Genomic DNA, 16,420 nt, shown 5'->3' on the forward strand with positions numbered 1-16,420 from the left:
GTGTATGAGAATACGATCATTTTAAAGGAGAGCAACAGTTCTCGCACAGTCTCTTCGCGATGAGGGTGCAGCACGAAGAAGTGTATGAAAGTCGGCCGCTGATGGCTGCCGAGCTAACGTGCACGCCAGCGATCGCGACATTGCCTTCAAAAGCAAAGTTCATAGTTGTTGCTCGAACGACTTCTGCCCGCCTCCCGCGTTTGTTTTCGTGACATTCCAAGACGGGCGGAGTGCTTCTTCTCTCCTTCGACTTCAGGCTTCGTGGGCGATGTTATTACCCGATGTTATCGCACGCGCCCTCCGACTGGCCGAGATGGGTCCGATCACGAAGGAACAGATCGGACCCATGGAGGAAGTTTTTTTCCTACCTCCATGGGTCCGATCGTTTGATCCCTACTTCAAACGCGTTCGTCGCCCCTGCTCGCGCGCTTTTATCCGCGGATAGAACGTACGATGCGCGGGGGTATGTTATCAGTTTGGAATTTATACGGGACATGACGGCGACAAATCGTCGGTAGTGTCCGTATAATTTCGCAATAATGAGGTTATAGCAAAATTTAGCTTGCTACAAAAAGCAATTTAGTCTGCTCGCAGGACTGATCCCAAACTAATGTACCCTGTTCCACCCTGCAATAGAGATTAATTTGTGACTGCAGTTTTTATAATTAATTTCCTCACACACTAATAATATGAAAGCATGCACATTGTAGTGCCCAATTTCGATTTTACATAGCCCACTTTTATTCTTTAATCCATCAGGATTTCTCACTCACGGACAACGCCACCGGCATTGCAACTGCTGCGGCACGGGCCATCGCGTTAAAGTATAGAGATTAAAGGTTGCTAATGGTAAGCATGCAGCCCCACCCTGTCTCCCTGTAACTCCTCTGAGCGCTCGTGGTCATGCAAATCAGACCAGGCCATGATAGACTTTTTCACAGATCACGAGAGCGTTAGGAGGAGCAGCACACACGTCCACGATGGCGGGCCTATACTTGCGACTTGCTCCCCTGGCCACCCATAACCCTCTCTGGACTGTGCATTCTTAACAGGCGGTACCACCCGAAAATTCACTGTCGAGGTTGTGACGTCAGCCCCCGCACTTCGACGCTCAGCCCAGCATGGCGGTGTTTTTTCTATTTTTTTCCTCTCCCATGAAGCCGTCGCTCCCTCGATATACACACCGCAAACAGCAACATCCGCGAAACGCGATGCATACACTGACGCGCCGCGCCTCTCGAAACCTTTGACGGACGACCCGCGGTCGGGGACAAACACGCACGCTCGCACTTGGCACGGCGTGCGACGGAAGCTTTTGTGTAGGCGAGACTGCAGACGAGGAAGGCGGGGAAACAAATATATATATATATGGATTGCTTCGACAAGTACGCGTTTACGGCGGCGGCGTTGGAGGCGACCGACTAGCTGCGCAGTGCAGCACAGCTCAGCACTCCTTTTGCTGCTGCAGCACGTTCTACGCGCTGCTCCAAGGCATGTCCGGCTCAAAGATCTCGTACTACCCTACTGACGCTCGAGGAGCCGCCGTGTCCAACGCGACCGCTGCCGTGTAATAGGCGCACAGGTGCACGGATAGATAGCAGGTAGGAGGGCAAGCGAAAGAGGTTAACAAGAGAAAAAAGAATCTGTGTGATAAGGAACAAGAGAAAGAAGTACATAAAAAAAGTGTTTTCGCTCCAGGCGATAAGACGCTGCCGTTCAGGTACATGCTAGAAGCGACAGTTGGAGAGGCGCGGTCGGGGCACGCCATATTTTTCTATGCATGTGGCGGTGTTTGTACCGAAGGCGATGCTTAAGACGCGTGTGACCACCAGGATGGCATCAAGGGAGCGTTAGGAGAACCAGCAGCACACGACCACGTCCAAGATGGCGGGCCTACTTGCGGCTCGCTACTCTCTCTTCGCGAGCAGCATCTTCATCTGGGTAAGTATTTGGACTTCAGTGCTTAACAAGCGAAGGAGCCTTAGTGACTACGTCAGTATGTTATAGCTAGCACCACCATGCAACGAAACGAACCACGGCACGCTCGCTACTATCAAGTATGCTGACGTCAAGGGCCAAATTAATACAAAACAATGATTCGCGAGCACGTGGTTAGCATGAGAAAACTCCCATCAACCAGCTAGAATGCGTGTTTATTCCTGTAAATGTCAAACGATACGATAAACGCGTTCATTAAAATCACTTGTTAAACTATGTGCGACTTTTTTTTCTTTACTGCAGTTGGAGGTATATTTTGCTTAAATATTGACGACACGAACTTGCGCTGAACAAGTGTGCTTTTCTCGCGAATGTGTCAACATTGTCAGTAACGTGTAAGAACGTGTGAGCATACTGAACTCTGCTGCCTTGTCGGGGGCGTGTACCAACTAATGAGTTTTTAGTACAGTGACGTCATGCTGAATTACGCATACGCTAAACTTTTACTGTTTAGGTATACGTGATGCTGTAGTGTTCAAAGTGTGTAACGACAGGCAACATGCATGTGCTGAAGGTTGCAAAACGTGTTTTCATTCTTGGAAAAGTGCACAGCTAACACACACGTGCGTGTAATGAAATCTGAGCTCCGTGCACATCGCGCAGAGCTAACCACATAGTGCACACGTGACTTCGGAACTTTGTATGTGCATATCGCGCTGTCCTTGTTATGACGCGTACCACATCGCGTCACTCATAACCACGGCAAGACAATAGATATGAACAGTAAATTTCATAATTGGGAGATGCGTACCGGCCGATACGTTTCAGACGAGCAGTCAAAGAACGAAAAAGTGTATTCAGGCAGTGAGTATGGAGTCAAAATCCGTGCATGTCGCAGACAAACGTCATGGACGAGTGCTAGTCGCGTTTATACATTTTTTTTTCTGCCTACTGGTTTAGTAGAGTCTGCCGCAGCAACTGGGTGCGGAGCACTTTGTAGCAATATGAAGGAATTGACAACCGCGCTCCCAGCACAAGCCAGCTTACGGCCATTCGGACACACCAATCGCACCAAGAAGAGGACAGTGACTTATATACTTACAGGGACAACAGTCAAACAAAAATCGTTCTATAGATGGATAAATTGTACTCCGAGATCTGCAATGTCGATAATTTCTTCTTAATAGGTTTATTAATACGGGAGAAAATCAAGGTCAAAGTTTCATTTTTACATTTCGCGCCGATAACGGCGCAGATATACGTCACAGAATTCAAGGCGCATTTTACGTATTTAGCCAATATTGCCTGAAGGAAATTTCTTCAAACATGATATGTTCGCTATACACCCCCCCTCTCCCCCCCCACACACACACACTTTTTTTTTTTTCACAGGAGACGATGAACTTCATTTTTACTTGTTAGGAACCATGCAGGGCCTAATGGATTCCGTCAAAATCTATCACGTTTGGTGCGGTAAAATTTCAAGCTGGTGTCGTCGTTTCTTTTGCACGTTTTCCCGCTTGCGAAGCGTTTCCCCACGGCAAGCGCAGGGATTTTGAAATTTAATATGGGAATATAACCAGGGGCGGCGCCAGGATGTTTTTACTGGGGGGGCAACCACGAAAAGTGAGTTCCTCCGGGGGGGCAAGCTAGCTCTGCTCCTACTAGGTTTTCAATATATGCTTCCGGGCACTTGGGTGGGCATAGGGGGGGCAGGCGAGAATTTTGGGGGGGCTACAGCCCACCCTTGCCCCCCCCTGGCGCCGCCCCTGAATATAACGATGCTCACAGAGCATGGTTATACATGTTCAACACATCTCGAACAAAATGAAGCCCTTTAAGGGCTGCTAATTCAGGTATGCGGCAGGGGCGGCGTATAGGGGGTACCGTGTTGCTCTTCTTTAACTGACACCTCCGGTCTTGATGCATATAAGGGTTATTGGCATAAGTGTATTGCGAGCATTCCAAAAACGGACTGCGGTAATTCTGAGTACAGCAGGTGGGTGCCTCGCATAAACCGGATGGGCCACGCATTGTCGGACAAAAACGGCCGAGGTAGTTTCGCCCCGCCTTCATCGTCATCTAAGTCGTTCGCGTAGACCTAGCCCAAAAGAGCAGTCTGTATACCACAGTAAGCATAATTGCCTCGAGCGTGCACAGTTCGCCTCTGCTACGTCTGGAACCAGGATACAGAGCACAAAAACACGTTAGCACGTGTGAACACGTTGTCGGCTTCCGCGGGAACACAAACGACAGGTAGCGAACACGTTCAGAGCACCGCGAAAGATATCGGAAAGTACCTGCAAACCCACGGCCTTTTGCGAAGGTCTAGACCAGTGTATATATCATGCGACGGCGCAAATTAAGTAATTGGTATTGTTTGTGGATACGTAAAGCTTTCATCAGGGCAAGGAGTACCAGGAAAAATTTTACGCTCGTTCACAGCTGCAATAATAGCTTATGCGGTTTAGTTGCCAGAACTAGGCAATCAATCGTAGAGAGGTATTTTGAGACCTCCTGGATTCCTCATTTATAGATCGGTGTTTTCATTTCATGCAGATATAATACCTCCGCAATCTCGAACACAAACAACTAGCATTGACACAGCCGTGTAACGGTGGTTTGCGAGATTTAAGTGGTCAAATATACTTCGAAGGCCGGGCCCTAGAACACTTCCTACATTTCCGCTCAATATGAGCATTTGGGAGCTCTAAAATTAGGTTTAATACTGTTTAATTTCTACCAACGATATACTTCGCGCGTGATAACCACAGACAAAGGATGTCCCGTTCTGAACACGTAAGCAAGGTATTGAAGCGATTGCGAAGTGCCCGGGAGGCTCCTTAACTTCTGCTGAACACTCGCACAAAGCCAAATCGAAGAGCGCGGCGCAGGCAACGCGTGTTGCAGTCAAAATGTGGAGGACAGTTTATCACTACGGCCTCTCACCTGATCGACGTCCCATGAAACTGAAAACGGTGAACACAAGCGCAGTTTTTTTTTTTTTTCATTGGGACTGAGAAAATTAAAAAAAAATTGCAGCATATCTACGGAGTGAATGATGGAGAGTGAGGCGAAGAATTCGTCCGTCCATTCGTTCTTGCTTCCGTCCGTCCATGCATCCGTCAGTGTGACCGTCCATGCGTCCATCAGCCCGTCCGTGCGTGCTTCCGTCCCCGCGTTCGTCCATGCAGCCGCCCCTGCGTCCGTTCATGCGTCCATCCATGCATCTGTCTATGTGTCCGTTCGTCCATGTAGTCAACACTCCAAGTACCACCATCTCGCATCTTTTCATCATATATTCCCCATATAAAAGCACCGCCATCCAGCGGACATTCCAAGGACTAAACGAGAGGTGGCACACGCGCACTTTCTTACGGCTTGCGCTTCGGGTCCACTTCCCACCTTTAACCACCTCGAGTTCATAGTATATACTAGTTCACTGTATTCATGGCACTGCGGCCGAACGCTCGCTAAACCTTTCGAAAACCAAGGAGGTTATAACCAGCGAGTATGACGTAGCAAACTTTTTCACTCAGATAGTGCTCAATGTACATGCAAATGGCTGCTAATGGGAAATGAGAGGCGGAGAATTCGGCTTTTACTTTGTTACGGCTTGCGCTTTGTATCTACTTCCCATTTTTAACCACCTCGAGTTCATTCATGGTATATACAAGTTCATTGTATTCATGGCACTGCGGCTCAACGCTCGCTAAACCTTTCTAAAGCTAAGGAGGTTACACCCAGCGAGTATAACGTAGCAACCCTTTCTTGTCAGATAGTGCTCAATGTACATGCCAATGACTGCTAATGGTGATCGCAGCCTGCGCGTTAACTAAAAGCCGAATGCTCCTGTCTCTCATTCCCCATTAGCAACCATTGGAATCTACATTGAGCACTATTTTTTATTGTTAAACAACGCACAGAAGAAGTCTCTCACCGGCACCACCTTGGAGGTCAAAATGTTGTACTTGTTACATACTACGGGGGACGAACGGGTGCCGCTATAAAAAGCTTCACCCCTAAAATGGTGTTGTGGAATAGGGGCTGAAAGATGCGTATGCATCCTCATGTTATTGAGCTACCATATTGAAAGACTCTCGGGTCGTCTTTGTCATCACTGCGATCCTGCAGCGGCCAGGCGGAGGCCACAAGGCGTTGTAGCACGCGCGAGCAACTAGCGGTGAAACGCAGCCAGACAACCTGCAGCTGCGTTGACCGAAACAGCGTGACTTCTATCTTCATTCGAGCGAGGGAACACTTGCGCGACAGACAGTTCGTTGCACTCTGTTGTAAACTTCATCCCCGGGGGCTCGTGCTGCCAACGTCCGCGACAAAGCAGGAGCAAACTTCTCGGACATAACATGAAGGTGTTGTGTTGAGCGTTTGATGTCCGTCTCGTCTGCTGATTGAGCCTAACCTGCGCGTGTTTGATGTGCAGCTGTTCGGCATCGTGCTGCTCGTCGTGGGCGGCCTGCTGCGGACGGATCCGGACGTACGGCGGATCGCCGAGTACTTCACCGTGTTCAACAACTATTGGGCGGCCAGCGTCACCACGCTGTTCGTAGGCGCCTGTCTGCTCCTCGTCGGCTTCCTAGGCTGCTGCGGAGCTTTCTTCGAGAGCAAGCGACTGCTCGTTGCGGTTAGTCACAAAAACCCACTTCGCACGTTTGTGCAATCGGAAGCTAGCAGCGCTTTAACGCGACAGCGTTATAGAGCTCGTGTCGCAGAAAACCCGCCGCCGGCGTCGGCCCCGTAGGCAGTGAGCGAAAAATCGTCTGTGACCGACAAATCAAGCTACCGAGATAGCCGCGGGAGACCGCTATTTGTGCACGCGTGCGCGCGCGATCACGCAGAAAAATTCGCGCATTCGAAGAAAAAAAAAGTGGCAGCATATCCACGGAGTGAATGATGGGGAGTGGGGCGAAGCATTCGTCCGTCCATTCGTTCTTGCTTCCGTCCGTTCCTGCGTACATCTGTGTAACCGTCCATCCACCCGTCCGTGCGTGCGTCTGTTCGTGCGTTCGTCCATGCATCCGCGCCTGCGTCCGTTCATGCGTCCATCCATGCATCTGTCTGTGTGTCCGTTCGTCCATCTATTCAGCACTCCAAGTACCACTATCTTGCATCTTTTCATCATATATTCTCCATATAGAAGCACCGCCATCCAGCGGACATTTCAAGGACTAAACGGGAGGTGGCACATGAACACTTTCTTACGGCTTGCGCTTCGGGTTTACTTCCCACCTTTAACCACCTCGAGTTCATGGTATATACTAGTTCACTGCATTCATGGCTATGCGGCCCAACGCTCGCTAAACCTTTCTAAAACCAAGGAGGTTACACCCAGCGAGTATAACGTAGCAACCCTTTCTTGTCAGATCGTGCTCAATGTACATGCCAATAGCTGCTAATGGGGATCGCAGCGTGCGCGTTACCTAAAGGCCGAATGCTCCTGTCTCTCATTTCCCCTTTGCAGCCATTAACATGTGCATTGAGCACTATCTTTCATTGTTCAACAACGCGCAGAAGAAATCTCTCACCGGAACCACCTTGGAGGTCAAAATCGAAAAGACCGCTATTTCGGGTATGTGCCACTGGTGGTTACGTACTACGAGGGACGCACAAGCCACGCCATAAGGAGCTTCGCCCCTAAAGGTGCTCAAAATCACGAGGCGCGGTAGTTTCTTTGCCCTGCCACCGCTCCCTGCTTAGCTACCAGCGATTTTGTCGGGACGAGAGAAGGGATAATGCAATTAAAGCATGCGACAAACTTTTGTAACTCCACTCGCGCTGGACTGATTCTTGAAATTTTTGCGGCGCTGAATTCGTGAGGCAATCAGCTCTTATAGTAAATTCATTCCATGATTACTTGAGAAAGTGTTTCAGGGCCCCTTTAACGCATTTTGTTCGACAGGTGTCACGACGACAACGAGCCCATTTGGCGATGATAGCGCGCGCCGGTCTAATCTACTGTGTGCGTGTTAGTGTGCGTGCGTGGCGTGTGTATGTAAGAAAACATATTAATAAGTATGCACTTGGCGGTTGAAGGGTGCAGTAGGGGCCGGATTGCGCTATCGCGTTGAACTCTTAAAAGCGAAGCTTAAGGGTCCCCATTTTTTTTTTTTTTTTCAGTTTCAGTCTTTCGCACTTATACTGTTACGAAGCTGTAGCTCCGCGACCTCTCTTTCCTCGTACTCTTCTTAATACAGCAGCGTGTTGTTTAAAGCAGTATATATGTTTTGAATTTCCCGTTTGTGCATGAAGGAATCATCCACGCCTCTCACAAAAGCCATACTTTTCAGACGGGTCGCTGCTTGCCCGCAGTAGCTATAATGGTCGATTTCGCATGTGAGTGATACAGAGTTGGTTAACTACATGGGTCGAAGTATCTGGGGCAGGCGCGACTCGCGAAGTGCTCGTTTTCCTGCGGAGGGCGTGTGCTGGTGTTGAAAAATGCGCACGCCTCGAACACACCGCTGCCGACGGCACCCGTTGAGGGCTCACGACAATTTTTGTGTAACGCGACTATTATTTGTTTACTCAAATGGTTTCAGATTACTATTTCATGCGTCAACTGAAGGTCCTGGACTTGACTTCGGGAAAAATAATGCCAAGCCCCAGAGCGTATTAAATAATTTTATGCAGCTGAACCTCGTTACAAAAACACCGATATGGCGAATTATCGGTTATAGCGAACTAAATACTAATTTTTGGTTGGTCACGCTTTGACTTCAGTGACATTTGTTGCTTTCATAACGAAACAGAAAACGCAAATCACCACTTTATCGGCCTAAACGAAGATGTATTTGATTGGCACAAAGCTCAAAACTCGGAAGGTGGCATGAACAGAAAAATAATAGTGAAAAACATTCGCCACCAGTTTCACTTTATTCATTTAAAATGTTTTGGAAATTTTTATTATCCAGAGCACAAAAAAAAAAAGCGCATTCATATGGTAGTGCCACTGCGTGAACCAAAGCTTTAAATGTCAGAAAGTAACAATTACTTTGTCTATATAGTGGGTTTTAAGTTTAGAACGGTGCATTTTTTGTATCTAGGATTTGTTTTCAGGAACCAGATATCAATAATTTCTTAGAACAGATTCTCATCTCTGTTGTTACAAGAAAATATTGGATAAAACAAACTGATGATTATGTCTTAGACTGATGACGTACGCATGACAACAGTATTTTTACGGGAAGTCTATATTCAAGGTAAGCTTTTTCAGGTGGTTGCACTGGTTATACCTACGGAGCACGTTTATACCAGTAATATGTAATGATGCACAAGTGGTCACATGAAAGTAACCCATGATTACCTTTACAGAAGCGTAAATGAAGACCAAGAGAGTGCAAAAAAATCACCCTGGACTTGCCTTCACGAAACCAGCTGATCTGTCATCATGCTCAAAGATTCATTCAAAGCTGTCTCATGGCCTCCATTATGTACACCATTGCACACTTGGAGGCACCACTGCATACATGGGCAGTCTGGTCCAGTGATAAAGAGAACACAGCAGCATGCTGCTTACCTAGGGTGCAAGCACACAAACAGATTATTAACGTGCAAATTTTTGACTAAAGGATTACATCAGGAACTTTTACCCAATATGCGTACAGTAATCATTGAGTTATGTTACTCTCGTTACTGCTTAGTGTCGCGTTGAACAGCGAGTTGGACTGTACATTACTTTTGAGAGACCACACTTGAGAGGGTCCACAAGTTTTGGAGGTGCAGGCATATTCCAAAAGTGCTTTTTTTTGCCTTCGTATTCCCAGCTTTTACAGCTTACCTTAATCTTGGGGCTTCCTGTAGTGTTCTTAGTACCTACACTGACACCCCAGTCATGATGGCACCCACAAACTCCATTGAACTCCTTCGACTTTCCATCGAGAGATTTGGTTCGTACCATATGGTCTCCATTTTGCCAAGGAAGTTTAATGAAGCTTTTGGTGAAGAGAGTGCGGTAATGATTATTCTGGCTCGATGGAGTACTTTCATTCACAGATAGCTACTGCTGCAAAGGAAAGCAAGCACGCTAACAAAGTTGTCCTAATAAACTCAATTATAAATTTTAATACTATACCTTTCGTTTGATGTACCATTACATACCAGGTAGGGCAAGTTTTAATTTTATTTTATAGAGGAGCATTACAGCCAGAGAAATTGACTTACATGTTATGTTAGATACTTTAACTGAATACAGTTCGAAATTCTGAGGTTTCGCGTGACTTCACCCCAATATGATTATCTCCTTAATCATTGCACGCAAGAGATTCCATATCTAACCCCTGCTTAAATCTATTAAAACAGCAAAATGTTTCTTGGTGCACTCCGCAAGCATGGTCTTCATGCACATCAATGCATTGAAACATGCTTTGTCTGCTGACACGCAAGAGACTTTCTAACGATTGGAGCACCGTAAAAGTGAAAAACAGGTTTGATAAGGCACGAGAAAAAAAGCTTGGCCAGTTATGTAGGTGTTCTGCACTTCCTCTTATTATTCAATTAGGCACTCTTCAAATACAGAAGGGGAACCCATGCAATAATCTCACGGTAAATGCCACTTTTGATTGTGCAAAACACAAATTGTAATGCTGATTTGTAAGCTTGTTCATCAATTCTCTGTCGTTTCAACGTGCTGCTCATCTGTCATTACAGTACAATGTCTTCATGGTGTTCTTCGTCCTCCTTGAGTTAGCTATCATGGGCCTCGTGTGGAAGCACGCCAAACAGGAAGCGGTAAGGGTTCACTTTGCTATATCTCATTTCATGGGATACTGAATACGAGCGATCATTTATCATAAAGTGCTCTCATATAATAACACCACAGTTAGCAAGCAAATTTTCAACTTATAAGATTTAGCTAATAAATTAGAAAGCCAACAAAATTAGATCACACGTGGTTTCAGTTGTGGTTATCAGCACCAACTTCATGCTTAAAGTACTCTCCAGCAGCTTTCATACTGTTGTGGGAGTAAAATGCAAAATTCTGACTTACTGTGTGCACTTTTGTGCCGACACTCATATTATCAACTCTTCTGAGAGCACGCCACTGCATTGGAAAAGAAAAATGCCATACTCAGTGAAACAATGTTCAGTGAATACCTGTGTCAAAGTAAATCACCAACGCCACCTAAATATTGACTACAGTAAAACTCCAAACGAGCGGCCCGCTCTCAGCAAGTTGAAATTGCCGACAAAGTGCAAGGGGTGGTTTAATGAAATACCTCTAAGATAGTGACAGCAAAGCATTCGCACCAGAAAAAACAAAAGCAAAATGTAGTGCAGCATCAGCGCCAAGGTTCCACACTATGCTAATCATGACCTCTGTGCAGATGGATAGATACCTGTCACATGCCTTCAGAAGACTCATCCCGAAGTCCAAGAATGCATTTGTGGATATTGAGTACTTCTTGGACAATGTACAGTTCAAGGTAACCAAATGTACAGCAGTTACGAATGACGCAAACAAACACACACGCTTTGGGGATGCACATCTTATTTTTTTCTCTTTTTTTCTGCCACCTAATAAAGCTCCAGTGCTGTGGTGGAGCTGGACCCCAGGACTATGAGAAACTGGAGATGGATTACCCAGGAAGCTGTTTCTATTATGACCACGAGAAGGAGGCTGCTGCAGTATACCAACAGGTGGGTGTGGCATAATGCTGAAAGATGTTCAGCAGTGCAGCGCAGCAATGTAGATGCAGCCACTATGCTGCTCGAAACGTCACGTGGAAATTCCGGCAGATACCATGAAATGTGCAAATGAATTTCATGCAAACCAGCAAGCAAGTAGCTGCCTTAGAATGGATTTTTCTTTTTTCTGTCAGCCAAGGGTTACAAGATTGATCAACCTTTTTATGTAAGTTTAGTCATCATCATCAGCCTGACTACGTCCACTACAGGACAAAGGCCTCTCCCATGTTCCGCCAGTTAACTCGGTCCTGTGCTTGCTGCTGCCAATTTATACGCGCAAACTTCTTAATCTAATCTGCCCACCTAACCTTCTGTCTCCCCCTAACCCGCTTGCCTTCTCTGGGAATCCAGTTAGTTACCCTTAATGACCAGCGGTTATCCCGTCTACAAGCTACATGCCCGGCCCATGTCCATTTCCTCTTCTTGATTTCAACTACGATATCCTTAACGCCCGTTTGTTCCCCAATCCACTCTGCTCTCTTCTTGTCTCTTAAAGTTACACCTACCATTTTTCTTTCCATTGCTCGTTGCGTCGTCTTCAATTTAAGCTGAACCCTCTTTGTAAGTCTTCAGGTTTCTGCTCTGTAGCTATAAGTACCGGCAAGATACAGCTGTTATATACCTTCCTCTTGAGGGATAGTGGCAATCTACCCGTCATAATTTGAGAGTGCCTGCCAAATGTGCTCCACCCCATTCTTATTATTCTAGTTACTTCAATCTCGTGGTTCGGCTCTGCGATTATTACCTGTACTAAGTAGACATAGTCTTTTACGACTTGAAGTGGACTATTGCTTATCTCGAAGTGCTGCTCTCTTCCGAGGTTGTTGTACACTACTTTCGTTTTCTGCAGATTAATTTTAAGACCCACTTTTCTGCTCTCCTTGTCTAACTCTGTAATCATGAGTTGCAATTCGTCCCCTGAGTTACTCAGCACTGCAATGTCATCGGCGAAGCGCACGTTATTAAGGTACTCTCCATCAACTCTTATGTCTGACTGTTCCCATTCTAGGTAAGTTTAGTAGTTGAGTACAAATTGTGGACTGACAAGCCACATCGACTACACTAGCATGTAAAGGGTATCTCATGGCAACACATAATGTTGAATTTCATGTTGGAGTAGAGTTTTATCACAATGAAGCGCATGTTACAGACCCTAGATGTGCATACGATAAGTAGCGTTCGTCAGCGATTTGAGCAACGCTTCACTATAGCCTGCAAAGTCAAGGTATTACATTGTTATAATAGCGAATTGACACCCCTGCAACTACATTTAAAATTACCCCGACATGACGCTTGTGTAGGGTCATTTTCCTGATAAGTACGAAGCACTACGTGGCTCTGCAGTAGAATATTTGACTGCCATGCGTGGGTTTGATTCCAACTCGAGCTGAGATCTTTATTTTTTTGCTTAGATAGGGATTTTTTGTTTATCAACAATCCGTCAACGCCGGCACCAGATTTTCTGCAACACGAGCCCCTTTACGCATGTTACGACATCCAGTCCTTTCACTTACGAGAACTGAAATTATGGCAAGCTTGTATGATTGCATACTTAAAGACAAAAGCAAGTAACAGAGACACAAAACGAGCGCTAAAAAAAGACCACGAGAACATGAGATAGAGTCACTCTCTAGCCTCTGTTCCTTGCTTGAGTCTTCATTTTTTATGCTACCTCCTCAAGTGTGCAGTTATTTCTCGCTATTCCTGGGTTGCCGTACCGTGAATCACCGATGGCAAATACCCGTACACCATGGGCTGTGTTATGCGCGTATGTGCCATGCACAACAGGTGGAAAGTGTTTCTTGACGTATGCAATAAACAAGTCATGTTACTCACGTCATAGCCAGTCAACCATGTTCACTATACACTCATGTCCTCCTATACCAATTCTGGTACATATTAGGTTAAAAACACGACCACAAGAGCACTAAGAGCACAAATATATAGAGATTATAAATGGTCAAATTGTCTTTGGTTCACTAAGAAATGCTTCAAGTTCAAAAAATATTCATTTGGCAATTTATGAGCTAAGACCATATGACAGTGAGGTAAAGTAAAGAGTAGTGAGATCCCCTAGATGAATTTTAACCACCTGGAGTCCTTTAATGTGCTCCCAAATCAAAGCATGTACACGGGCATTTATTCATTCCAATGGAAACAAGCCCGCCGTAGCTGGAGATCGAACCCCTATCTTCGCACTGTGAAGCATAACGCATTATTCTCCAAGCCATATTACGGGGCCTCGATCTCATGCAAAGTATGCCCCATAATTATTAATACTCAGGCTTAACATAGGCTTTTAAAAGTGCCCTAAATGATAAGAAAAGATAAAATGTGGTTGTTTGTAATACAGAGCTGTGGGTAACGCAGAACAAGGCATCAGCCCTTTGTGCAAATTATTCCGACAGAGACAGATGCCAGGCAGCAGAACTAAATGAACTTTACAATTACACTGCTCTCCTGTACATTCTACACCGAGCGACTAATTAAAACAGTAGCATTTTATTCAAAAGCGGCAAATATAAAACAGCTAAATTGTTCGATATTTATTATGTGCATGCTTCTTACAGGGATGCGGTCGAGAAATGAGAAGGTTCTTGATGGGAAAGAGCCTTGCCGTTGGCCTTGTCTGCCTCTTTGTTCTACTCATTCAGGTAAGAACTTCATTTTCTATTAGTCTTCGAAAGCTCCATATCAGACTGTCCATATCAAACTGAACCATTGATCTGCCATTTCCATTGCAGCTGGGAAGTATAGCCAGTGCTGTCTACGTGTTGAGGGTGTCAGGAAAGCCAAGACCGAAGATCACAGCTGTGTAATGAAGACTACGATGGCACAGTTCCAGCAAGAGCCATTTCTTGAACATTGCACACATCATTATGTGCCTCAAGTACACCAAAGCCACTTGTGATACGAGCGAAGCGTTTCATTTTTACTGTGTTCCTTGGAGTGTTCAAAACAACGAACTGGTCATGGACACGACATAATTGTTTGTGCATAGCAATGGGAGTGCTTATCTCTCTAGCTTGGTGCTGATGATGTGCGGACTCAAGCAGCACACACATTTATTTAATATGTCATTAAAGTGTTATTATGCTTATTTTGCATTAACATTTTTTTTGCACCTGCACAGTGGTTCGGCGGACACTTCATGTTACATGGAAGAAAAGTTTTCTTAACTGCATTCTCCAAATTCCAGATTAGCAAACTGTTTACAAATTCATTCATGTGCCAAAGTGTGATCGGACCTGCACGCTGGTTTGAAATGGCTGCCCTGCTGAGACAAAGCAACAAAGCACTCAAATTACTAGCAATCCATCCAAATAAACCGTTGCTAGCGGTGCAGATCAAAAGCTTCCAGCCATTTTTTTAGTATGTACCTATATGCATTAGTACCAATGTATATTTCTCATACACACAATACTGCAGCATACCGTAATGGTATGCTGTTACGACTTACTACATCAAACATACATGCAGAGCAGGCACAATTGGTTTTTAAATGTTCATATTTGGTGAGATTCTGGCAATGATCATGTAGGTACTGCTGGAGTTGTAACATTACTTGCTTTTAGGACTGCAGTCTTTTCACTTTTATCGTAGTCAACTGGCACTAAAAAAATGCTTTTTGTCTTGCTTCAAGACTTTTCCAATTCTGAAAGAATCAAGGTCAGCCTAGATTAGTGTAAAAACGGTAATCATACCACTGGGTCCCTGTTCTTGTTTTGTATGTTAAAGAGACACTAAAAGTCAAATAATTTATGTCAGAGTGAAAGCTCAATGTATGACATCGAAAACGACAATATTATCAACAGCGGTGCCCTACTTACCGAAAAATTAAAGTAAATGCACAAGAACACTGTACAACGAGTAAATATTTGCAAAATGATCCCGATGACGTCAGACTTACTGCCTACAATTAATCACTAGCAATTGAACTAGCTGCACTAAATTAGGAACTTTCTGTGCATCAAGAGACGTAATAAAATACTGCTTGTTCTTTTCTGTTCGATACATAAAATGAAGAACCGGTGGACGTTACTATTGGGAATGGCGCAGGTGAATCAAAAGTTCAATTGTCACCTGGTTAAACTGGACAGGTCATGCCATCTAGCGGGGCCCAGTTGAACCAGGCATGCCTACCACCTCGAAGGCCATGACTAAAAACTGTTCAATGGCCATTGTTGCTGCTGTGGCTCCCACTACTTTCGCTCTGCTGCTACTAGCGTCGGCGGTTGCACAGTAAAGCTGGGCAACGTTGTGCACGACAACAGTGACGTGAGACGGCCACTACCAGGCAGGGGATTTGAAGTGCACTAACGAGATGCAGACCACTATAGCATGATTTCATTTCAAAATAAGCACTTCTTTGGCACAAACATAGCACAAACAGATTTCTGGCCCCAGACAAAAGGTTGCCCCATTGTTTTGGCAGCAATTCAGCCCTTTTCTAAGGGAATGACTGAGATAGCTGAAGAAGCGCAATATTTTTCACTCTACTACTAGCTCCTCCTCTCCATAATGTCACAATTGCCATGGGTACACACACTGACAGGGTACCAAATGAGTGCTTGATGTTGCTGGGAGAGTGACAAATATGCCATCACTTTAGGAAAAGCTTATCTCTGTGTTGAACAAGGAGGTGTCACTTGAATCTATTACATCAATGCACTTCTCAGGACTATTTTAAACTTTGGCTAGTGATTGTTCAGCAACAGAAACATGATATCAGTGGTGCAGATTTATATTATCACTACCAGAGTGGCACAGTAATTACTGC

General features: G+C 45.3%; 1 protein-coding gene across 1 annotated transcript; it reads left to right on the top strand.

Moving 5' to 3' along the window:
- The first annotated feature begins 1,384 nt into the window (after positions 1-1,384).
- LOC119170283 (23 kDa integral membrane protein) lies at positions 1,385-14,740 on the top strand. The gene is made up of 7 exons (XM_075877364.1): positions 1,385-1,941; positions 6,380-6,580; positions 10,603-10,683; positions 11,280-11,378; positions 11,479-11,592; positions 14,211-14,294; positions 14,385-14,740. The coding sequence occupies exons 1-7, from the start codon at positions 1,885-1,887 to the stop codon at positions 14,457-14,459; spliced, it is 711 nt and encodes a 236-aa protein (XP_075733479.1). The 5' UTR covers positions 1,385-1,884; the 3' UTR covers positions 14,460-14,740.
- The last annotated feature ends 1,680 nt before the right edge of the window (positions 14,741-16,420 follow it).

This window comes from Rhipicephalus microplus, chromosome 2, assembly GCF_043290135.1.
Source record: "Rhipicephalus microplus isolate Deutch F79 chromosome 2, USDA_Rmic, whole genome shotgun sequence".
NCBI lineage: Eukaryota > Metazoa > Arthropoda > Arachnida > Ixodida > Ixodidae > Rhipicephalus > Rhipicephalus microplus.

Coding starts and splice junctions, on each gene's coding strand:
- LOC119170283 (XM_075877364.1), top strand. CDS start 1,885: ATGGCGGGCCTACTTGCGGCTCGCTACTCTCTCTTCGCGAGCAGCATC. Junction 1,942..6,379: donor CGAGCAGCATCTTCATCTGG/GTAAGTATTTGG, acceptor TTTGATGTGCAG/CTGTTCGGCATCGTGCTGCT. Junction 10,684..11,279: donor AGCACGCCAAACAGGAAGCG/GTAAGGGTTCAC, acceptor ACCTCTGTGCAG/ATGGATAGATACCTGTCACA.